General features: G+C 38.8%; 1 protein-coding gene across 1 annotated transcript in view; it reads right to left on the reverse strand.

Annotated features, from left to right (window-relative positions):
• Positions 1-646: 646 nt before the first annotated feature.
• atxn10 (ataxin 10) overlaps positions 647-26,704 on the reverse strand; it is a 166,217-nt gene continuing 140,159 nt past the window's right edge. The window contains exons 10-11 of the mRNA XM_052030009.1: positions 25,423-25,486; positions 647-1,419 (exon numbers count right to left, since the gene is read on the reverse strand). Of these exons, the coding sequence (XP_051885969.1) occupies positions 1,235-1,419; positions 25,423-25,486 (249 nt within the window). The 3' untranslated portion in view covers positions 647-1,234. The remainder of the gene's footprint in view (positions 1,420-25,422; positions 25,487-26,704) is intronic.

The following is a 26,704-nucleotide window of genomic DNA, read 5'->3' on the forward strand; positions in this document are numbered from 1 at the left end:
GCACAAGGTCAGGCAGGGGTGGTGAAGATGAGCAAAGGCAGGAATTGGGGTGAGGGATAATGGGGATGAAAGAGGTGTGGAGGCAGAAGCAAAGAGCAACAGTGAAGGAAGGGTCCAGTGGAAATTGGAAAGAAAAGAGCTGAAGGTGGTAATAATTCATCCACAGGATATTGTTATCAGTTTTTCCACAGTCCTCTTGAAATAGCCACTGAGAACCTAGTCTATTTTGCATCCATCATTACTAGTAATTTCAGGTTCTCTGTCCCAATTCCCTTTACAACTCTACTGTGTAAGTACGGGCAACCTCTTAAACCCTAGACCTGAAAAAATATATTCCACTACCCTAATACTCCTTTACACATTGAACTGTCAGCAGCTCTTACAACGGAATCTCCAATTAGCAAGGCTTATTGATCACCTAAATCTGATTAGCAAATGCAGCTGCTGGAACTCTCCTTCCTCCCCTTTTGTTGCTTAAAATATGGGATTTAGTACAACAATACTGTAATATTTCAATAAAGGCAACAGTTAATGTAAAGAATGAAAAGTTGAAACACTTTGACTAATTATAAGTGAATACATTTCTACCCAATAATTATAAGCAAATCCTGATTATAAATGGAAATAGTCTCCACGAATGATAATAGCGTTTAATTCTCGAGACCATCACACTCAATTTAATACTGTTTTACTGACAAAATATTTTGTGTGTATTTGAAAAGTGCTAACATCTCCCTACAAGTTTAAATCCCACTAAATAATTCTTCTGATTTAGCCTTCAGCATTAAACCCCACAACTCTTTAATCAGTGTCTTTGTAAAATGTGCAATATTTTATTGTTTGACATGGGTTTGCAGAAAATCAAATCAATTTTTAATATATATCCATGTTTGATGTTGATGTATAATTTAGAGCAATTTATTATTGCATAATCAGATTTCAATCCTGGATATGCTGAAGGCAACCATTCTCTTGCATAGTTAATATTCTTATCACTAGTCAGTCTTAACCTGCATATCACAGCACTGTGAGACTCTTGATACCAGACTGATGACAATCTAGAGAGAGTAATAAATAACATTGTGTATTTTAAACAAAGAACCATTTTCCATCACTGCTTTCCTTTCATCTTGTTCATTTATATTTTCCTCTTGGTGTGCCAAATGACTGGAAAAATAGATCAGTAGATCCTTGTTGTGATGATATTTTCCAACAATTGCTTCTCTCCATGCAGTTATTCACACTTTTCCTGTGACTTTATGTAAAGTTTTCCATTTTGCTCTTCAACCCGCAATCCCATGCTGTTTAGCACAGCATTATCTGCTATACCCTGATGTACCATCTGGGATATCACTTCCTGATTCTCCGCGTTCTGTTCTGTAAGGATACGAATGGCAAAAACTGCCCATTGGCTCACGACTATGGTGCATGGAGTTAAGGAATACGAATTAAAATAACATCTGGATGCAGATTTGAAATTGTTTAATCAATACTTTGGTAACTATCATTGACCCAAAAGAGCAATTTTGATTAATGCTCAAAAATCTAAAGTGGCGTACCCAAGTGGACTAGATACAAAATCTTCCAATGACCAGATCTTGTGGCAAATCAGACAAGGTCAAGCCCATTAATATCCAAAGGCAATAATGCAATAAATTCCCCACAATCTGTAATATGTACAGTTTGTATATGACAGCCTTACAAGAGACAAGGTGCATTTTGATGATCTGCAATACAATGGTTGCCCTTTGATTGGGACCTATTCATCACTCCATTCCCCATTTTGGGGATTCTTCTAGTCATGCCTACAGCAAGTCGAAGTTGACTTCTCAGAGTTCACTGGTCTTTTCTGCAGATCCACAGGATGCCACTGAGTGTCTTTTCAGTGGAAGCATGGTGGAAAAAATCCTAATAAAATGAAACACTTATTATGGGATGAACTCATCTTAGACTAAATAGCAGCTGAAAATCCAGAATTTATAAAAGATTTTGGATTTTGCTAAATATAGGGTGCTAAAGGTGAGCTTTCAAAATTCCTAATTATTCCCCCAGTGCTCCCTGGGAGGAAACTGTGCTAGCTTTAATGAGATTGGGCCAAACTCAAGTCCTTGAAGTAATCTTCCATCAAGGAATACAAGTATATTGCCTTGAGGGGTTGCACTCAGTGCTCTGCTGGCTTTTAGTCATAAAGCAGAAAGCCCAGAGTTCTGCTTCAGTTCTTCCGAACCACTGCACTCCTACTGGTTAGCACTGGCAACTTGTGGTTGTATTAAAGTTGAATGAGCTTTACTATTTAATTTGGCTATTATGTTTCAACTCAGTTAATGGCAAGAAAAGCACTGCCATTCTGCCCTTTCTTTGGTCAACTCCTGAAGGTAGCGGGCCTAATGTAAACAGCCACAGACAGAGGACTGAGGTTGTAGTAATAACACAAGATGTCTGATCCTATCCAAGGAGCTCGAGGGAGGGGAGAGTCGGGCATCACCTCACCTGTACACCTGTGAATTACATCTTCCTCAACTGACATGAGTGTACAAGTCAGCAAATAAATAAAAATGCATGTACCTTTTTACCTGTAGCACAGAAACCACCAACAATGAGCAGTACCAAGTTCAGTGTATCAAGCAGTCTTCCTGCATGCTTAACAAGTGGATCACTGCAGGAAATGATCCCCTTTCCCAGCACTGACTTTACTTTCACTGCTGATAATTTGCATCTTCATAGCTTTATTCACTTTTTGAAAAACAGTAATGCTTCAAAAACAATAACTAAACATTCCAATGAAATCATAGCAACTGATTGGCAACTGGGCGCACAAACTAATATAAAGACAGCAGAAATTGGGCATAGAAACCTGGCTATGTTTTACCAATTCCTGTAGACTTTGGCTGATTTTATTTAGAAATCCAAACATTGAACACCTTAATCATTTTTCCCCTCAGTTTAAGCACCTGTGCTTCAACAAAGCAGGTCATGAATAGACATGAGGCTGCTTGTTAATGCACTGTATTAAACAGACCTCTGGATCACTGTGAGCACCACCAGAAGAACAGAAATGCTACAAGAGATTAAAGGAAGTTCAAACTAATGTTCACATTACCCCCTTGTTCATCTGCTCACTGACAGAGAAAAAGTAAAGCACATTGTAAAGAAAATCCCTAATCCTTCTGACACTTGAGCACCTCATTGTATACTGAGCCTCATGAAAAGCTACTAATGTTTCCACGGTTACTGCAAACCAGGCCATGATCCTGTTTGTTTCCATTCTACAGAATGGAATAAATACACAAGAGTTAGGGGCTGGCGGGATATAGATCTAGGTTTCATTTAATGCTCTTATTCAAAAAATAAACAAGTCATATTCTGTTTACAATAGATCTTTGGTAAGAATGGATGAGATTGCCATTTAACAGCCATGCATGAAAGGCATACGAAATAAACTACAGAAAGCCCAAGGCTCTCGCCAAGGAAAAGCACCTTTAAGTTAAACAGAAATATGGACGCAAGACAAATGGCAAGAAACAAATAATTTTAAAGAAAAACTGGAAATGAATGTTCCATATTCATCGACTTGTTAGAAGCCATTTGTGAAACAATGTAGCCAACCTATGAACTTAGAATAATGAAATACCATGGAAACGGATTGCTCTCATGCTTAGAGAGGGAGGTGCACTCAAAAGCCAAAAAAATCTTGGCTGCTATTACTGTTAATGATTTAAAACAGTCTGTAGCATAGCAACAAAAAATAGATAAATCTAACAAAAGAACAACAATTAATCCCACAATTTAGGGCACATTTGGTTGCAGTTTGTTAATGCAAGCTGTGATTTAGTACGCGTAGGGAGTTTACCCCTCTGTCACTTCCTCGAAGAGAATTTTCTTGCTTTGGTTCTGTTATTGTGAGCTACTATTTAGGGTGATTACATTCCATATTCATGCAAAAACTATAAAAGAACTCTTAAACATCAACTTAAGTGGCTCTTTTGTTCATTGAATGCAAAGGCACTGTGGCTGAAAGGGGACCCAAAATCACACATACACATTGAGAGGGTGATGTTCAAGAAGGCTGACAATCAGGAAAGAAATGTAATCCCATTCTATAACAATATTCTTCCTCTTGGAGCTAAAGAAATTTGCCACATGAGGGATTATGTTCTAAGACTAAGTCTGGATATGTGCAAAGGTGGTGCAAAAGAAAAAAGATGAAGAATTGGCTACAGAGTCCATAAAGAAAGGCTTATCTCAATGAGATCTGGCAAGTGCAAAGTGCCTGAATTTAGTGGTGGGTCCCTTTTTTCAGTTTATTTATTAATGAATTGCAGAATCACAATGGTATTCATAAAGGAGAAGGACATGGAGGATAGTGAGATCAGCGAGGGGTTTGCTGGTATCCGAGGCATGTGGATAGCAAGGAGGAGGTGGTGTTGGGCCTTTTAAAGAACATTAAGGTGGATAAGTCCTCAGGGCCTGATGGGATCTATCCCAGGTGAGATCCCAGAGGACTGGAGAATAGCCAGTGTTATCCCTTTGTTTAAGAAGGGCAATAGAGACAAACTAGGAAACTCTAGGCTGGCGAGCCTTAGAGCAGAGGTAGGGAAATTATTGGAGATGATTTTTAGGGATGGGATTTACTCACAGCAGGAAAAGCATGGACTAATTAGGGACAGTCAGCATGGCTTTGTGTGAAGAAAGTCTTACAAACTTGAGTTTTTTTTGAGAAGGTGACAAAAGTAAGCAGTGGATGTTGTCTACAGGGACTCTAGTGAAGCATTCGACAAGGTCCCTCATAGTAGGCAGATTCAGCAGGATGCATGGGATTCACAGAGATTTGGTAGATTGGGTTCAAAGTTTGTTTGGCAATAGAAGACGGGGGTAGTAGTGGAAGGGTGTTACTCTGACTGGAGGCCTGTGACCAGTGGTGTTCCACAGGGATCAGTGCTGGGACCTCTGTCATTTGTGATATATAAATGATTTTGACAAAAACATAAGTGGGCTGTTAGTAAGTTTGCAGACAACACAAAAATTGGCAGAGTTGTGGATAGTGAAGAAGGCTGTCAGAGGATACAGCAGGATATAGATCAGTTGGAAGTGTGGGCAGAGAAATGGCAGATGGAGATTAATCTGGACAAGTGTGAGGTGTTGCACTTTCGGAGGTCAAATGCAAAAGGAAAGTATACAGGAAAAGGCAGGACCCTTTGAATCACTGATGTACAGAAGGATTTTGTGGTGGGAGTGCATAGCTCCCTACAAGTGGCAGCACAAGTAGACAGGGTGGTAAAGAACAGGGTGGTCAGGGCATTTAGTATAAAAGTTGGCAAGCCATGTTACAACTGTATAAAACTTTGCTTAGGCCACATTTGGATACTATAGGTAGTTTTGGTGAGCGCATTACAGGAAGGATGTGGAGGCTTTGGAGAGCATGCAGAAGAGGTTCACCAGGATGTTACCTGGATTAGAGAGTATTAGATATAAGGAGAGGTTGGACAAACTTGAATTGCTTTCTCTGGAGCGCTGGAGGCTGAGGGGCGACCTGATAGAAGCATATAAAATTACAAGAGGCATAGATAGGGTAGATGGTCGGAGTCTTTTTCTCAGGGTGGAAATGTTAAGGTGGGGGGGGAAGAGCTTAAAGGAGATTTGCCAGGCAAGTTTTATTTTTATACAAAGAGTGATAGATGCCTGGAACATGCTGCCAGAGGAGGTGGTGGAAGCAGATGTGATAGCAACATTTAAGAGTAATTTAGAGAAGCACATGAACAGGCAGAGGATGGAGGGATATAGACCTTGTGCAGGAAGATGAGATTAGTTTAAATTGGCTGAAGAGCCTATTCTTCTGCTGTATTGTTCTATGTTCTAAAGTGATGAAAATTACTCATTGCAAATGGCTTAGCAGAAATAGAGAGTTAGAATGGATAGGAACTGATTGCTCCTCCAAAATTTTAATAGTATTTGCAGACTGAAGCATAAGCAAATTCAGTCTGAGAGTTGTATTGCTCATACAATTTATTATAAAACCATAACTACCAGTACAGGGTTATCCTAGGATTAACATTTATTTGGAGTACAATGCCCAATTTTGTTCCACTACTTAAGAACACAGTGATGCTTGAGAAATTGCACTAAAGAACAATAGGTATGAAATCCGCACTGTGACCACTGAGCTATGAAAGTCTGCTTTTTTTATTCTTTCATGTGATTGAAGTTCATGGAAAGAGCTACAGCAGTGTTGACAAATTCTGCAAAGCAAATATTTCACTGTTGCCATTATAATGGCACCCAATTTCTTTTAAACAGAGTGTGCCCTAAAATTCCCAGAATAATAACACTTTCAGTCAAAGTTAGAAAGAGGGAATAGGAATTGGGGGTTGGCCTCAAAACTGCTATTTTAGCCACAACGAGATGCGCTGCATTGTAAACTAATAAACCAGATTTAAGGTGGAAGTGACTAGCCAAACAACTTTTATACTGAATGTAAATGCAAATGATACTGACTACCATACTGATAAATCACTTTGCCAAACAGCCTTACTCTAAAGATGATGATGGAACAGTGAGCTCACCACACCTGTTCCCATGCAGAAAAAAAACACCAGACATTAAAAGAAAGTATCCTCAAAATTACAAGAATGCTTAAAAGAGAATCTGACCTGGTCTTATCAATCACCTTATCTTGTCAGTTGGCTCTTGTCTCACAAAACTAGTTATAATTCCAATGAAAGCTAGAAGAGGTTGAATGGCACAACAAAAATGATACAACAATTACCTCATATTCTTTGCTCTCTGGAAGAAATTTAATGCCAATGGATGCACTTGCTCATTAGTATACAAGATATATATACATATTTATATATAAAAATGCTTGTGATATTTGACTTGGATGAAAATGTGGATGGTTGGGTTAGTAGGTTTGCAGATGATACAAAGATTGGTGGCGCTGTGGATAGTGTAGAAGATTGCCAAAGGATACAGTGGGATATAGATCAGTTGCAGATATGAGCAGAGAAATGGCAGATGGAGTTTAATCCAGACAAGTGAGAGGTGTTGCACTTTGGCATTGGTTTATTATTGTCACTTGTACCGACCTACAGTGAAAAGCTTGTCCTACAAACCGATTGTACAGGTCAATTCATTACACAGTGCAGTTACATTGAGTTAGTACAAAGTGCATTGATGTAGTACAGGTAAAAACAGTAACAGTACAGAGTAAAGTGTCACAGCTACAGAGAAAGTGCAGTGCAATAAGGTGCAAGGTCACAACAAGGTAGATCGTGAGGTCATAGTCCATTTCATTGTATGAAGGAACCATTCAATAGTCTTATCACATAAACGTAAAGAGAAAGTACAGTTAATGGCAGAACCCTTAACAGCATTGATGTGCAGAGGCATCTTGGCGTACAAGTCCATAGCTCCCTGAAAGCAGCTGTACAAGTTGATAGGGTGGTAAAGAAGGTGCATAGTTGAGGCATTGAGTTCAAGAGTCAGGAAGTTATGTTGCAGCTTTATAAAACTCTGGTTAGGCTGCATCTGGAGTACTGCATTCAGTTCTGGTCACCCCATTATAGGAACGATGTGGAGGCTTTGGAGAGGGTGCAGAAGAGGTTCACCAGGATGCTTCCTGGATTAAAGGGCATGTGCTATAAGGAGAGGTTGGACAAACTAGGGTTGCCTTCTCTGGAGAGCCAGAAGCTGAGGGGAGACCTGATAGAAGTTTATAAGATTATGAAAGGCATAGAGTAGACAGCCAGTATCTTTTTCCCAGGGTCGAAATGTCTAATACTAGAAGGAATACACTTAAGGGGAGAGGGGGCAAGTTCAAAGGAGATGTGCGGGGTAAGTTTTGTTTTACACAGAGTGGTGGGTGCCTGGAATACACTGCCAGAGGTGATGGTGGAGGCAGATATGATACATCCGTTTAAGGGGCTTTTGGATAGGCACATGCTTATGCAGAGAATGGAGGGATATGGACCACGTGCAGGCTGAAGGGATTAGTTTAATTGTCATTAGCTTAATTAGTTCAGCACAACATCATGGGCCGAAGGGCCTGTTCCTGTGCTATATCGTTCTATGTTCCAAGTATCACACCACTCAGTTAAATGTTTCTTTAAAATTGATAATATAAACAGGAAATATTTCTTTTTGCACACACAAAATAGCAAAAGCACACTCTGTAAACTGTAGTCTCTGGATAGTTCCAGAGATGGAGACCTGATTCTTCACATTGCCTTTCCAAAGTCCTCATGGAAGGCATATCTGCTGGAATCACCAGGATAACATCAAAACTTCCACCCATTTTCCTCTCAAAATCCCAACAAAGTCTGCATCATCTGATAGCTACTACCCTGTACTGGCTCTGCTAAAGTTCATCTTAACTAAAATTGGATGCTATTTAAACTATTCAGTTGATCTCTTTTCTGGCATGTAAAAGGAGAGATTAAATTTTTGTCCAGCCATTGGAAAAATATACACTGATAACTAACCAAAATCCTACACTCTTTGGGTACAACTCTGCCTAATGAATGGAGGTATATGTACTTGTGCTTGAGAAGTTCACTACTTATAACTTAGACTTAAACCAAGTCAATTAAACTTGAATGCTACAAGAATCCCACATTTTTCAAGAATTCAACATGCTGATTTGGCCTGACAAAATACTAATCTGAATTCAAAAAAAATATGTAAACAAAGTTGGTACCATCTCTTGCAGTGAGCATCTTACAAATATGTATAAAGGAGGAAGGTTTAACTGGCTTAAGCAAAATAAAGAAAACGTAAACAATCCCACTTGCTTAACTCATATACTAGAAAGACTAATAATGAATAACTGCTGAAATTATTTTTTTTCTGGCCATCAGTGCTGCAGGTTCTTCTTCTGCACCTCCTTTTGTACTACTTCTTTCAAAATTTTAAAACCTCAAAGGTTCCAGTTTTTTTCAGTCTGAGACTTCACAATATGGAAAAACAAGAATGCCCCAGAGGAAAGGCAATTATAGAAAATGGCAGCATTTCTTAAGGCTATCTTCACAAATGCTTTCAACTATGTGAGAAGGTTTATACAATGTGTTTAGGGAATGCTGTAAAACTGGTCTTCGACGACTAATACTTAAGTCTGTTTTAACATGAGGCCTGGTACAGCAATCTGAGTTTAGCATTTGAATTTAGGTTTGCTAAATTTTAGCCTGGCTGGCCTTTACAACTCACCAGCAAATTATAAATTTTTGTGCTTGTTAAGAACACACGAATATAGATTATACCTAAGGCAACAAGTTGCTCACAGCGTAACAGAAGAATGCTTTTATGGAGATTTAAGCCAGTTTGCACCAGTTGGGGATTTAAACAGTTTACAACAGAAAGTATCTGAAAAGTATTGGGGAAGACCTACTCCACCATAAATAGGATCAACAGTGATAATACTATTGTTGTTGAACTTTTATAAGAATTCAACAGAAAGTATACTTGTCTGCTATGCAGTCTGCAGAACACTCAATCTCATGAACTAAATGCACTTGGTAAATTCAAGTACTTAAGACCAACAAATTCCTTCAGTACATATCCTCGGGTGTTGAATGAGATCAGGAAGTAAATATGTTCAACATTACTATCATTGGGGAGCAGAGAGAAGCAAGAAAATGTAGCCAAGTTTAGTTTTCATAAAAAGTACAAATCCCACTGGGCCAGTGACAGATTCATTAGCACAAGATCATTTTTTTCTTGGGATGTGGATAATGCCAGCATATCTGGATGTATTATCCAATCCACAAAGAAGGTAATGGGGGTTCCCGGCCCTGAAACACTCAAAGCCATGTACCAGCCAACTACAGGAATTAATCTTCACAGTAGGATTACCATAGATAAATAAGGTGCCTAAATTCCTCCTGAATCTGATCATCCTATATTATTTGAAATCAAGGATTCAGCTGTGAGTGCAACATGTACCTTGAGCAGAAATGAATACAAACGTAAATTTAAAACAGAATTAGGTAGACTTCCTTTGTTCAACGTGTGACAGACATTAAGAATCAATGAGTAAGGTGGTAGAAGGAGAACAGAATTGGGTTGATGGAAACAGGTGAAGAGCAGTTTGGTACTTTTATCTGTTGTGTGTTCTTTTCTCCTAATGTTTCTCATGATCAATACCCTTCCATCAATGCAACATTCAGTTCATCCATCATCACAATTCTATATATTCAGGACAATAAAATGGGAGTCAAAGCAAACATGAAGATTTCCACAACATGTGGGAGGTCAAATGAAGATCATAATCTATGCTACTGGCATTTGATCAAAAACCTTTTACATAACATTTTGAATGATCATGATTGATATATCCTACTAACAAAGATTTTCTATCTGTAAATGTATATTTTCATATGGATGTTTATCTTATCAACTGCCATCTTGATTGGTTCAAAATATATTATCAATTTTCATCTGGAAGGCAAATAAATATAGTTCCATTGTGTGTGATGCTGTGAGGTAATCTTTGAGTCTAAGTCATGGATGACCCCTTCACATATGCATTTTTTTTATCCTGATGAAATGACTTTCCTGTTTTGATATTCTGGTTTCTGTAGGTGTGTGAATTTTTCTGAAAAGTCCCATGAAACAATGTTACATAAAATAAAACAGTGACATTTTGCAGTCACATACAAGAGTTAACATTCACACTAGGTTGAAAATTTGGAAATAAAATGCCCCAATTCCTCCTGAACGTAATTATTCATTATTATTTGAAAAGGAGAATACTCTTCTGAACTAAATTTACATCATTCAAGACCTACACGACAATACCATTAATATTTTTTGGTTTACAATGAATATAATCGTATGGCCAGTCTACTAACTTAATGACATCACCTATTAATGTCAGTCTTAAAAACCACTAACCCGAGCAATATCACATGCTATGAACAATCCAGTGTACCAAAATAACATTATAAACCAGTAAGTTCAATACTATTATAACGCACTATTATCAAGTGAACATTGAAGTATATGGCAAAATGCTACAATGACATTGCCAAATCATAACACAATATCAGTTGATTTACTGTTACTTCTCATGATAATTTTTTTTTCTACTGGCCCATCAGAAACTAGCAAAACGCTAAAGAAATACTGTTTTTTTTCTCCATAGAGCTAACAATCTGAAAAACACATGTTGCAATTATCTGAAAAGATTTAAAAGCAAATAGTAGACTTGCAGTTTCACAAACATAGCCCATGTAATAGTGTCACTTAGATCAGTTCCACAAATAAAGATAGCTTACTTCATCAGAATGCAGCAAATGCTGAATTGTATTTTTAAATCAAAAAACATCCAACTTGAAATATAAGTCAGTTTCATTCTACCTGTAGAACTGAGGACTAAGATGTGATGAGGAGTATCAAGACTTTGTTCACTCCATGCTTGTACATGGCAAACACTCCTCATCCAGGGAAACAACTTATTCATTACTTTGCATTTTTATATCAACATTTAATAATAAAATGATTCCCTGGACAGTTGCAATGAGAAGCATGGTAATATTTTACTGTTATGTTTTGTTGAGGAGTCAATGGAAGCATTCAAAATCTTTTATTTCACTACATTTAATTTGTTTGTTTTTGAGCCTTTAACTATCTTCATTAAAAGATTTCACTGAAAGACCTCAGCCTATCTCAAAATCCTGGGCTTGGGCTTGGGCTTGATCTACACAATTGTCCAGAATTCATCAGCACCATCAGCCTCCCAAATGTTTTCTCTTGAGTCTCAAACTATATCTATTTGGTTCCATTTCAAACCATTTGAAGAACAGCTGGAGGTCAAATATTCAAAAATAAAACATTTACTTAACACAGTTATTTTTTTTAAGTCCTTGAGGACAGAATTTTAAGTATGGAATTCCAGTAAATAGACCATAAATGCAACAATGGAAGATCTGGACTGCAGGACAGAATGTGGAGCAGTGTGGATTATCAGTGCTGTGCTAAAGATTCACCCCTTCACCACTGTGCATTCTGGCTGCAGTGTGTACCATGCAGCATCATCATTTGTAAGAAAATGACAAAGCTTCTTTAACTGCACTTCATAACCTGCAAACATCTGCAAAAATAAGGACTGCAGCTGCAAGGGAACACTACCAGGTCGAGTTCTAACCCAAGTTACACACTGTTCTTACGAGAAAATATAACCCCATCACTGCTGTCGGGTCAAACTTCCAGTCCAGCAGCACAGTGAGAGCACCCTTATTACATGGACCACAGCAGTTCATGAGGCAATGTGTCATCAATTTCCCAAGGCCAATTAGGAACAGATATTAAATTCTGGTCTTGCTAATGACACAAGCATCCCAAGTATGAATAAACCCTGAACTATCTTTCAAGGCTTAAAGGTTTTTCTTCTGTGTAAAACCTGGAAATTGGACAAATACCATAGGGCCAAATATTCCTAGGAATAGCAAACTATTTTGTGCTAGCAACTCTCTACCAATGAGGTATGCATTTGCCCAAGCAAATTTTCCAGTGGTAACTAGGTGCCTGAAGCTGGTTCTGAGTGACTGGCACAATGGGCATTCCGATCATAAATAGTAAGCTCTGCCATCTGCTCTAACAGACAGCTAAAGAGCTGCTCTTGTTGCATCAAAGAGGATGAATAACTGTGAACTTCTGTGATACTCAAACATGTGAAACTAATTAAACTATTAAAAGTCTTTACAAAAAAAAAATCAACACTTTAAAACACTGGAGATCAGTGAAAAACAATTATATAAATGTAATAAACTGCTGGGAGAGTGAAGGAAATTGGCACCTCCAATGATGAGTCAAACACCGCAACGCAGTTGGGGAGTTGCTGGCAATCAGCTGTGATGAATTTTGGGACTTCTGTGTTTATGTAAAGTCGCGCAGGAGTTCTGAACTTTATGAGTTAAGGAGTTCTGGTGTCCCACATACAGCTATTTGTGTGTCAGGAAAATCCAAGCCAACATGATTTTAGAAATGTACCAGATGAGATGTACCCCAGGTTGCTGTGGGAGGCGAGGGAGGAGATTGTGGAGCCTCCGACGATGATCTTTGCGTCGTCGATGGAGATGGGAGAGGTTCCGGAAGATTGGAGGGTTGCGGATGTTGTTCCCTTATCCAAGAAGGGGAGTAGGGATAGCCCAGGGAATTATAGACTGGTGAGTCTTACCTCAGTGGTTGGTAAGCTGATGGAGAAGATACTGAGAGGCAGGATTTATGAACATTTGGAGAGGTATAATATGATTAGGAATAGTCAGCATGGCTTTGTCAAGGGCAGGTCCTGCCTTACGAGCCTGATTGAATTTTTTGAGGATGTGACTAAGCACATCGATGAAGGGAGAGTAGTAGATGTAGTGTATATGGATTTTAGCAAGGCATTTGATAAGGTACCCCATGCAAGGCTTATGGAGAAGGTGAGGAGACATGGGATCCAAGGGGATGTTGCAGTGTGGATCCAGAACTGGCTGGCCCACAGAAGGCAAAGAGTGGTTGTTGAAGGGTCGTATTCTGAGTGGAGGTCGGTGACCAGTGGTGTACCTCAGGGGTCTGTACTGGGACCCTTGCTCTTTCTGATTTTTATAAACGACCTGGATGAGGAAGTGGAGGGGCAGGTTAGTAAGTTTGCGGATGACACGAAGGTTGGGGGTGTTGTGGATAGTTTGGAGGGCTGTCAGAGGTTACAGAGGGACATAGATAGGATGCAGAGTTGGGCTGAGAAGTGGCAGATGCAGTTCAACCCAGATAAGTGTGAAGTGGTTCATTTTGGTAGGTCAAATATGTTGGCGGAATATGGTATTAATGGTAGGACTCTTGGCAGTGTGGAGGATCAGAGGGATCTTGGGGTCCGAGTCCATAGGACATTCAAAGCGGCTGCGCAGGTTGACTCTGTGGTTAAGAAGGCATATGGTGTATTGTCCTTCATCAATCGGGGAATTGAATTTAGGAGCCGGGAGCTATATGGGTCCATGTTCAGACCCCACTTGGAGTATTGTGCTCAGTTCTGGTCGCCTCACTACAGGAAAGATGTGGAAGCCATAGAGAGGATACTGAGGAGATTTACAAGGATGCTGCCTGGAATGCGGAGCATGCCTTATGAAAGCAGGCTGAGGGAACTCGGTCTTTTCTCCTTGGAGAGACGGAGGATGAAGGGGGACCTGATAGAGGTGTATGAAATGATGAGAGGTATTGATCGGGTAGATAGTCAGAGGCTTTTCCCCAGGGCTGAAATGGTGGCCACAAGAGGATGTAGGTTTAAGATGCTGGGGAGTAGATATAGAGGAGATGTCAGGGGTAAGTTTTTTACTCAGAGAGTGGTAAGTGCGTGGAATGGGCTGCCGGCAACGGTGGTGGAGGCGGATACGATAGGGTCTTTCAAGAGACTGTTAGATAGTTACATGGAGCTGAATAAAATAGAGGGTTATGGGTAAGCCTAGTAATTTCTAGGGTAGGGACATGTTCGGCACAGCCTTGTGGGCCAAAGGGCCTGAATTGTGCTGTAGTTTTTCTATGTTTCTAAATATTCTTCTGCTTAAGAAAACTGTGATGGCATGGACGTGGATATAAGAGTGTAGAAGTCTAATGGTTGTAAGGACCAAAACAAATAGCTTTGGTCCCATTTTTTCTGGGTTCTGCAAGGTGTTGAACTCTACTTTAACCAAAATTAAAATTAAACAATTAAATAAGAATATAGGGAAGGGTTATTATGAGACTGCTATCTGTCTTGATTGCAATAAAATGAAAATGTAGGAAAGCAACACGATGGTTTTTGGGAGATTAGAATGAACAAGAAATGAAGTATCAAAGAATTGGAAAGGCATGTAGGAGGAAAATCTTACTGGACATCCACATGACGCTCATGCACTATTCTTAGTGTTACCTATCACTCCTAGATAAAGGAGTAATGTTCAAGCCCTGAGCAGACTTGTTGACAGAAAATGAAGGATTTGGCATGAATGTATTAACCTCCAGCTTTTCCAGTGGAGATATGAGAATTCATTTTGAGACTGTGAAGACAAGAATGATGACACAGAACACAGGACCAGGAACATCATAAATAAAAGGGGAAAGTTTTTAAATTCAGCTTTCAAGTTACACAAATAAGCTATGCCTATGGACAACTGAATGACACACAATTTTCAATGACCCACCAAACGTTTCAAAATAATGAAGATACAATAAAGTAATCATTGTACTGGGAAGGCACTGGAGATTGTGTGTAACTTAAACACACTTGGAATCAATGCAATAGGAAAAGTAGCAATTACACCAAACCAATGAAGGGTTCTCAAAATCACTGCAGGCAGCTTCTCTGCAAGAACCCTGGCCTAGCTAGCCACTCAACTCAATGTCATCTAGGAATGGGCAATAAATGGTAGCCTTGATCTGATGCCTAGATCCTGAAAAAAATAAAAACACATAAAGGAAATCAAGTCCAGACTCAATAAGTTTTTGTTGCACTTATCACAAATACTTATTTGGGAAAATAACTTCTTCCATTAACCTGCTTAAACTTCTTGAGGATTTAAAATGAAATGTTTCAGGAAGCATCTTGTGTGGTTACTAGAAAATGGGCATGGTTTATTCTAAAAGGGAACGTAACTAGTCAGGTTAGTTTCATAAAATCTCTTGCTTTATCATCTAGTATACGGTTTAACTGGATACAAAGGTTATGTTAAAATTACTTATGGCCAAAAACAATACAGAAAATTGAGAATGCTCTGCACTGACCATTTACAAATAGCAAAAGAGGTTCAGTTTTAACATATTCATCCACAATAAATGAACATGAGATGCCTGATTCAGGACTTGAAGAATACAGTATCAATAAGTTTCAAGTTATTTGACAAATGCTGAAGAAGTTTTAAAAAAATATCTCTCTATTCTTACAGTTGCAGTACTGAATTTTTCTGTTATAACTAGTTCAGCTGCCATGAGTTCCTTTTTTTGTCCCTTAACACATTTCTTGATTTTCTTGTCTTCGCACTTTCCATTTTGTTCCACCAAGATTTATAATGGATATTTTTCTGGTTTACTTTTGTTAATCACTTTTTGTCAAGCCTACTTCACAAGAATTTGTTAGCTTTGGATACGTACTTAACCTACTTACTGGGCATTTGTTATATCTTAACTTCTACTTAGGTATGACTGAAGGATCTCTCCTAATATTCGTTGTACTGGTCCTTCATTTTATTGAACTTGGTGCTTTTAACATTATGTACTCCTAGCTGTGTGCATTTCTAGCTGTCATATCATACTGTTCTTTTATCACTCTGTACTCCAGAGGCGGTATGCTGTTTCCTGTACATTTTCTGGGTCATCAACATTGACCACAATGAAATGGCCATTAACTCTTGTGGATTCATTCACATATTAGGTCCACAATAGCTACCATTTCTACTTCTAACTGAATGATTGTCCCAATTTTTAGGCCATTTGAAACCACCCACTAAAGTAATTTTCCTTTTCTCTCATATCCTGCCAATACTTCAAAGGGAAAACTATTCTTCTTATTCAGACTATGCTGCAGATAGCATACTCCATATACTAGCTTCAACTAAAAGTAGCTAACTAGATTATTAATTTTTTGTAAATTTCTATAATAACAACTACTACTGTTCAAGATGTCTGATCCTTAAAACTATTACACTTGATAGGGTTTAAAGTAGCTGCTCAGCAAATTACATATCATACCCAATTAGACTAAAATTGAGTACTCACCAAATGATTCCAGCATGAATCTTCTTTCACTTTTAATTTGTCTCAGCACAAGCAGTTTACTAATTTTGTGGAAAACATTGGTATTTGAGAAAAGTTTACTCTCATTCCAAAGAGTACGTGCAACACACCTATCATCAGGACTCCTCAGTTTCAGTGAGCGAATCAAGTTCCATTTTCATTACATTGTGGTTTATGTTTTTGTCATTAGGACCACTGCTTTATGGTAACTGAGTCAAATAGTGAGCAGTCTTTTGTCAGTATACTGCGAGATCGAATTTGAAAGTAGTCTATTTCTTGGTGGTAATTATAAACTAGTGTCTTGTCTTACCATGGTAAGACAAGAACTCTAGATGGAAAATTTGGCTTGTACATTCTCAGATCCATATTTTCTTTCATTAAGTAGCTTTCTTTCAATGCACCACAAATTACAGTCTCTTTCCACATGTGTATTAAGCTTTTACAGTTTTCTTGTTGACTTTTCATGAGTGTAACTAAGTTGTAACATAGTCAGCAGATCTTAGTACATCCAGCATTCTTTGAGTCTTTTAAGTACTATTCCAAAATAAGTTACTTTCTGCATAAGTGATTGCTGGAGAACTCACCAATCTCCATCAACTCCTACAAACTGTGGCTACTACATATTACCTGTACTGCCTCCTAATCTAAACTTGATTAGTATATTCAATTAGTTAAGGTTTCTAATTACTTGATAGTCAGTTTATTTTTTAACTATTCAGTGCATCTAGTAAAAGTTACATAGGTTATACTACTTTTAATTACCTTCCAATCTTTCATAAGCTTTCAGTGAAGCACCCATGCTTCCTACAATTAACACTACACAGAGCTTAAATAATTTCAACCCAAAGCTAACGTGAACCTCCACAAGTACTGGGCATACAAAGTAACACCACCTTCCTCTCTACATCAAAGTTCCACTGTCACCAAATTTCCATCCGTTGGACTCTGTGCAAGCTGCACTCCATTCAACCACTCTCAATTATCCTCCTACTTGAACCTTCCCTGACCTGAATATTGCACTTGTTCTCAATTCCTTAATGCCATAGTTATTGAAAATTCACAATCTTCACATCCAGCACAATACATCTTATAAAACCAATCCAAGCAGAAATTAATTTGTTTACTACTACTTAACTAGCATCTGAATTCACATATACCAAATCCAAATCGTCAGATTTCCTGCTTCTCTTACAGATTGTTCAATATTAGCTAATAATAATTATTTTCTCCAGCTACATTTCCAACCTCTTATTTCAATTCAGGTCACAATCAATCAGTTGCTAATCTGCATCAACCTAATTAGAATCAACTCAGCAGTGAACTTTGGCTCCTTTTCTCCACCAAGTCTTTGTTTCCTGGCTGTAAATAGCAACACACGGCAGAATGCTGTTAAAGTCTGACTTTACGGTTCATCTTTTTAGAAGTGTAAATCACACTGATGCTTTTGTTGTGTAAAGATTTCTATTCAGAAGCACTGTTATTACAGTACGAGCCTATTCAGTTCCAGTCCATTGCCTTTTAGAAGGCACTTCACACTCTGTAAAGGCAACCTCGGTCAGCTCCTCAAAAAATCAGTTCCGGTATTTGGGCAGAAACATCTCTTGAAGCAAACCCTTCAAATTGCTATCTGGTTGGCTAGCTCCAGTTCCTGCCACTTACAATGTTTAGCTGAGGTTTTCCTGAGGCAGTAGGACTTTTGATGATCTGGAATATTGCCATCACAATTGGCAATTTTACTTTTCAACCAACCCGTATTATTTATGAACACTGCATTAGTAGAATATGAAATACACTGACTCGCGCAAGTAAAGTTACATGTTAAAGTTGGTTAAAACTAACTTTCAAACCTTCCACAAATTGAAATTGCAGTGTGCATACAGTATATGTGAACATTCCTGCTGCTGGATGTGGAATACAGGCAAAATTAACACTCTTAGCTGCATCATTAAAACTTCCTATTCTCACTAAATTGGAGAAATCAATCTATACAGCCCCCTAAAACCTATTTTTAAGTTGAAAAATTATAAACACTGCATAGACTTGGGAAGGAGCAACAAAATGTTGCTAAGTCATTTGGGGAAATCGGTCTGGATCCCTTTATGTTGGTACAAATCCAAAATCTCATATAATTTAAACTTTTCAGATGTTATGGACTTGAATACAATCCAAACTGTATTGAATATACTCTAAGTAAACATTTGGGAGGGAGAAAATAAAAAAATAAGCAAAATGCTACACTTAATGGCACTTAAGAAGTAGTTTTCGATGCATAAGCATTTTCTGCAGAATCAGATTTAGATGAGAATCTTTTCCTATGCACTGCAACATCCAGAAAACAGAAATGACATTCAGTTCCAGTGGGACATAACATTTCAGAGAAGGAACAATACAGCTGTTACAGGATTTCTCAAAGTGGTAAGGAGAATGAGCTAGGCATGTGTAATGTGTTGCTACTGTAGTTTTTAAAAAACTGTACTACTAAATGATCTTTTAAAATACTTTTTCCTTTGTTAAGCTCATGAGAGTTGTTGGTCACTCAACAACTCCTTGTCAACTCACGACATTAATGTCATAAATTTAACACATTGATTATGGCGCAATCAGGAACGAAATATAAATCTTTCAACAAACTGGTTGAGACATGATCAAGATTTTAAAGAGCAATACAAATGTTCACAGGATTGGCTAACATCATTCCTGCAAATACTGCACTAGACTTGAAAATAAAGTCAGATGGTACTTGGGGATTGTTTCACTCCCTAATCCAGTGCTTCTGGGATTTAACCAGCCCTGTAATCCAGCATTTATGCACAGGAATTTATCCAGGTCCTATTCCTGTGTTTCTGGATTGGAATTTATCCAGATCCTGATGCACAGTATTTGTATACTGGGAATTGCATAGACCACCATCTCCAACGTTTTTGTGCTGGGAATTACCCAGATCCTGTTCTCCATCCCTGGTATTTCTGTGCCAGGCATTGCCAGGCCCTGATCTCTGCTGTTTTAGTGCTGAGAATTATGCAGGATTCAGATGATGGCAGGATTCAGATGATGGAATTGCTTTTTTGTATGCCCAGTGCAAATTGCTCTACTTACTCAGTATTTCTCTCCAATCCCTTACTGCAACAAATCACATAGTAGTTGAGATCATAAACCAAATCTAAGTCAGCGTGGGACCCAAAATGTCAAACATAGAATAAGCACAGGTGTTTTGGAAACATGAAGCAAAAAGAGATGAGAACAAAATGTAATGCAAACAGTTGAAGCACGAGTGTTAACATAAATTTCCAGTTTCAGTAATCACTGATATATCAGATACGAGAAAATGTTGAATAATTCTGGATGCTATTGCTGAAAAAAAACTGCATAAGAGATGGCCGGCAGTACCACTGACGAATAAGACAACCCAGTGATTTTTTTTTTGAGATGTGGGAGGAAAACCTGGGGAGAATTCACACAGTCACAGGGAAAATGTGCAAATTCCACACCACAGCACTGGAGGCCTGGGTCAAACTTGTGTTGCTGGAGGTTTAAAAAAACAATTAAAATAACAAGCAGAATTTGTGTTATTGATAAAGCATGACAAACGGGTGGATGACACATTGGTACAGAAGTAAGTGCTGTTGCCTTAAAGCTCCAGCGACAAGGGTTTGATCTAGATCTCAGGTGCTGTACGTGTGGAGTTTGCACATTCTTCCTGTGACTGTGTGGGTTTTCCCTTAGTGTTCTAGTTTCCCCCCATATCGGAAAAAAAAATGGTCACTTTCATCATTTTGCAGGGATTCTTCCCTTTGTGACACCCTGGCCCACTCTTCTGTTCCCGCCAACCACCTCCAATCTTATAGCACTTTCTCTTGCAACTGCAGAGGACGCAACATGTCCTCTAACCTCTTCCTTTCCCACCATCCAGGGACCCTAACGGTCTTTGCAGGTGAAGCAGCAATTCACTTGTACATCTTCCAATCTAGTCTACTGCATTTGGTGTTCAGTGTGATCTCCTCTACAGCAGAGAAACCAAACACAGATTGGTTGACAGTTTTGTGGAGCACCTGCGTTCAGTCTGCAGGGGTGACCCTGACCTCCCTGTTGCCTGCCACTTGAATTCTCCACCCTATTTCCAACTCTGACCTATCAGTCTGTGGCCTCCTGCTCTGTTACAATGAAGCCCAATGCAAGCTTGAGGAACAACACCTTATCCATCCGGGCACGTGGCAGCCTTCAGGACTCAGTATTGAATTGTACAACTTCCGGTATGTTGGTTTCTCTGTTTGTATCAGTTGTTACATCTGTTACATTGGCTCAGCTTGTTTGTTTTTATTTGACTTTTTCCTCTCTGGGCATGTCTTCCTGCTCTCCATTTTGCAACTCTTACTTTCTTTTGCCTATGTTCTCTCTTTAATTGCTCCCATTCACTCATTGACCAGGTAACTTGGTTTACAGCTTATCTCCATTGTCAGTTTAGTTTTTCCTGTTAGATGTAGCCCTCTGTACGGAGACACAAGAGACTACAGATGCTGGTATCTGGAGCAACAAACAACCTGCTGGAGGAACTCAGCGGGTCAGGCAGCACCTGTAGGAGGAAAGAAATTGTCAATGTTTCGGGTCGAAACCCTGCATCAGGACTGGTGCAGGATTTCAACCCAAAACGTCGACAATTTCTTTCCTCCCACAGATGCTGCCTGACCCGGTGAGTTCCTCCAGCAGATTGTTTGTTGCTCCATAATTCTCTCTGCACCTTCTCTGCAGTATAAGGAGCTTCTTTCCTCTCCTTCCCAGTTCTGATGAAGGGTTTTCGACCTGAAATGTTAACTCTGTTTTTCTTTCCATGGATGCAGCCTGCTCTGATGAGCATTTACAGAATTTTCTATTTTTATTTTAAATTTCCAAAGATGTGTTGGTCGGTTAATTGACCATTGTAAATTGCCAATCAACTGGGTGGGGAGTTAATGGACAGGCAAGGGAGAACAGATTATGGGGAAGAAGACTGATGGGAAAGCAGGATAGAAAGAGGCTCTTCAGCCCAAGTCTATATTGTAAGAAAATATGAAAAAGGTGAGTTATTGGGTGAAGAGTGGATCTCTACTTTCTACTTCTGCAGCTGAATGAAATAAATTTTGATTTAGAAAATTTTACCTTGAAATCCTTAGTGCTCTGACTCTTCAGTGAGCCTGTCAGGACAACAATCTGGCAGGTCACAGAGTGATAGGTCTCAACTAGGGAGTCGAACCTATGCTCATTGGTTTAACCCACCATGCAGACTGGAATGGCTATTACTAGTGACTCCATGATGCACCATCCACTATAGCACAATATTATTCTACCATGGGGATGGATCACATGCACTTCAAAAAGAAAGGTATGCTAGGGCACTGTCTGGAACCCTGAAGATAGCAGGCCTCCCAAATTACTCTGACATAGAACCAAACCAACTGTAATGGAAGTCAGTTGGGGATTATTAGCAAGCAACAATCGGCATCCAACCAGTGCCATACATAAAAGCCTACCAAAATGGCTACGAGTGGGGGCACAGGGAGTGGGATGGGGTGGACGTTGATAAGGGCAAGATTTTAATTCTTATCTTCTTTCCATTTAGCAGCATGTGCAGGCAAGGCTAACAGAATAATAAGGCAGTGATCAAGAGTAGCTTCTAGATCCTGATTGATTTTTCTCTTTAACCCAAGAATGATCTTTTATCAAATATTACATGATATATTAAGATGTGTTCAAACTCTAGACTTCCACAGTCTGTGTTGATACTGGTCATGAAAGAACTCCAAACATTTATTCAATTTTTGTCATTATTTAATGAAGATAATGAAGAGCACCAAAACATTTTTAATCAGGGGCTACACTGAAAAACAAATTGAAGCATAAAGCAACTTATGGTAGTTCAGTATTCTCAGTACCAATTTAGTTTGGTCTCTACTCAATTTATCCTTTGTTCTTAGTTCCTCTGATCTTGAAATACTGTGACTAATTGGATTGCTCCCATCTCAAATCAAAAGCGATATAGCTGTCTGCAAACAGTTACCTAGGTATCACAGGCTCAGAAGATAAGAATTAAAATCATTCCTCCTCCAATTTAACAACACAATCAAACCACTGAATACAACAGAGCGCGTAAACAAAATGACACTCAAAATTATACCACTTTCCCCTCTCCGTGCAAACCATTTAAATGTTGTCCACCCAATTAAGGAGGAGGAAAATTAGCAGTGTTTTTGGTCATTATATATTTCAATAATTACTGCATTAAAAAAAAATTCTATTCCTTTCATTGTCTCAGTATTTTCTCTGTTAAATCCCAAAATAAATCGAAGCCTTTATACTTGTTTTCAGACATCTCAATTTAGCTTTTTATTTTCTTAAACCAAATTATACCTCTTGGTTAGCAATGCCCTGGCCTTTAATTAAACTTTGATTCACAACAATTCTCTCTCTTTAACCCCCAACTTTATCCCTGAGGCATTCTTAGAATATACTAGGCAATTCAGACAATGGAGATAACTGCAGTAAATTGACAAGCTCACAGATAATCAAATGGATGATGAAGAGCTTTGAGATCAGTTCACTCCTGTTCCTCAAGCTCAATTGATTTACGGGAACTTTAGTGAGATCCACTTGGTGAAAGTATTGGAAAAGGGCTGGGGGCGATCTGGAATAAGTCATGTGCAAATAATAGAAAGAAAGACTTTTACCGTTCCATTCCATTTCTATTAGTGCTGCTCTTTCGCGGTCATTCAACTTCCACATGCAAACTTATTTAAATTAAAGATGCAACATGTACAAGGTGCTTGAAAAATAGAATCCAAAAGTAAAATACTGCAGATGCTGGAAATCTGAAATAAAAATACAGAAAATGCTGAAAAAAAAACAGCAGAGCAAATATCACCATAGAGACTAAAACAAGGGCTGCACATCACTATCCTTTTGTCAGAAATAGGATTTGCTAGTATTTCCGGAATTTTCTTTTTATTTATTCTTAACAAATAGTGGGGGAAATCAAGGATCCAGTGAGAGTGGGACTTTGAGGTGAGGAAGCAGGTTAAATCAATGAGTTGAAAAACAAACCAAGTGAATGAATTAAAACTAGGGTAGATATGCATGGCAGTGGCTAGCACCTACAACATGTGGGAGTTCATGGGACCCTTACCATTCACACCTATATTAAATACCTACAGCTCAAGGAACTTTGGCTTAAGAGTTGTTGAGCTGCAGTATGAGGCACAGATGTTGATATCTTTGGGGACCATTCACACATCTTTGACTTGGTACTAAGTTTCTACTTGGTGAGGAAAAAGAGGTGACCAAGGCTGAAAAATGTTACAGGATCCTAGTAGTGGAGAAGCTACAGTCTTGGGCAACTTCCAACAGGTAAAAGATATTTGAAACCATGGTGGATAAGAACAAGGACTGCAGGGAGGGTGGCACATTGCTGTGGTAAGAGTCCATTCAAGAGGGAGCAACAAGTAGTACATGGTGGTATGGGATACCGTAATAAGAACAAGTTCCAATGACTGGTTCGCCTGTCTGGTGCCAGGGTTAAGGACACCTCCTCAAGGCTGCAGGAGGGAAAGGATCCAGTAACTTTGGTTTACGTAGGAACAATGAAACTGGCAAAATTAGGTATGTGGTCCATTGAAGGACTTGAAAGTATGATTCAAAACAACATTACTAGTGGGGGTACCATAGGGATCAGTACTGGGGCAGCAATTCACAGGAAGGAATGGGATGCAGTATACTACAGATGAAGAAGTAAAGGTGGTTGGGAAAGGAAGCAGTGAGGAGAATATAGAAAGTGTGCAAAGGTTTTTGATAGCTTGAGTAGGTGGGCATAATCATAGTTGGTGTAATGTGATGATTTGTAAAGTTATTCACTTTGGCAAGAATAGTAGAAAGAACATTTCTTAAATAGTGAGATGTTATTAAATGATGACACTCAGAAGAATTTGGGTGTCATTATATCCAAATAGAAAGCTAACATGTAGATATAACAAGCAACTAAGACACCCAAGCCAGTACTGGATACGTCTTACTGCAGTTACACAAGGTCTTGTGAGATCATACCTAATGTGCAAAGCTTTGATCTCCTTACCTCAGGAAAGATAATCTGTTCTATCAGAAATGCAACAAAGACTCAAAAGACCGATGCCATTTTGGTACAGCAGTGGCAACCATGACTTAAACCGAAATTTAATGTTCGCAGGGAGAATTGCAAACAAATAACGAGGCAAAAAGTTTTCCTCCAAAGCTGAGTTCCACTATCTCCAAGTCAGTCAAGTCAAAGACAAAGGACACTAGTGAAAAATCTTTTACTAGAAACAAAACAGACATCCTTTGGAATTTTAAGGATATGTCACTCCATCTAACTTTGCATCCTGAGCCCAGATCGCAAACACAAAGCCAACTGCTCCCAACAAGTCAGAAAATGCAGGTGTCCATAACACATCTTTGGCATTCACCAAATTTCACCAAAATGCCCATCCATTGATACTAAGAAAAGACACTTTTTAATATTGTATAAACATGTATAAAATTGTTGGCAATATATTTCACAACCACTTATCTTGGTTAAATGTAAGCTAGCAAAATAAAAGTGAAAAGTAAATTCTCTTTTTAGCAGACAGAGGTATGAAAGGCAATACTCAGCTGAGGTAATGCAAAAGATCTTTTTACAGAAAAGGATACAAGGGTTATTGTCATCGATATTGCAGTTGTCCAGGATGAGTGGAATGCCTCCCAAATGACGAACCTGTACAGAATATAAAACGTTTTTAAACTCAAGCTATCAAAATAGTACTTTTCAATTACAATTTTTCAGACATCATTTAGGGTGCCCCATGATACTGAGTGCACAGAGCAACATGTCAGGCCTTGTATGAACCTTCCATTTATTTTTCCTCCCCTTCCCAAAAAGGGTGTGGAAATACCATTCCTGGGGTGAGTAAGCAGGCAGGTAACCTATTACCCCTAATCTCTGTCAGCTCCGCTTGGGGCCAGGGGCTTGCTGATCAACTCTTGCTCTTTTTCCTCCCTCCCTTGCAGGGATGACAGCCCATCACGTTGACACTTTAACACCAGTTGCACAGACATGTACAGAAAAAATCCTCACTCAATTCTCCTCATTGACCTGGGGGCTAGGAAGCAACTGCTGCCCTCCACTAAGCACTTCAATCAAATTTGGCAGTTGACCAGATGAGGCAACTACAGATACAAATTTATGCCACACATTGCACACTGCAGCATGTCCGTGCAGTAAGTTATTAAAATTAACATTTGGAGGGAGGAAATATTACAAAAAACTAACTTTTTCACATTTAAAATAATTGCATTTGAAACAAATCTAAACAGTGAACTTTCAGAGGGAAATTCCAGGTTTAAAACTTTAGGCTGAAATCAATGTTGCTTTATGCACAAGCTCAAAATAATATTCGCTTTACAAGTTTTATAACTTTATTTTATTTAAACAGTTGAGCTTGAAGCTCAGGTACAAATCATTGAGTGCAGCACCACAATCACATTAATCTAGAGATGCCATTAGTTATTAAAACAGGACTGTGAGCCTAACCATGCCTTGAAGGAGAATTTTATGTAAAGCATAATTATGACCTGCATTATTAATCATCTGCTGTCTGCTTTATACACAGTGGCTAGGTTTCAATGAAGTCTCAACATGAAGTTGCAAGTCACTACACCTATGGACTTTGACATTGTCTGCAAAAGCAGTTGAGAGTGATGAAACGTAGTACATTAGCAAAAAGGTTAATCAAAATAAAAATACAGCTGCAAATAAATGACAAGCTCATGCAGGATAGATTGGTTTAATCTAAATTCTTTTTCCTCCCATTAAAACATAGCAATGTGAAAGTTGTTGCCCAAGTAAACATCAGATTGGCACTGCACAGACCAGAAAGGAAAGCAGTGCAAGCTGAATCACCTCTCCTGCTGAGTTCCTGACCTTATCTGTGCT

Source organism: Pristis pectinata, chromosome 15 (assembly GCF_009764475.1).
Source record: "Pristis pectinata isolate sPriPec2 chromosome 15, sPriPec2.1.pri, whole genome shotgun sequence".
NCBI classification, from domain to species: domain Eukaryota; kingdom Metazoa; phylum Chordata; class Chondrichthyes; order Rhinopristiformes; family Pristidae; genus Pristis; species Pristis pectinata.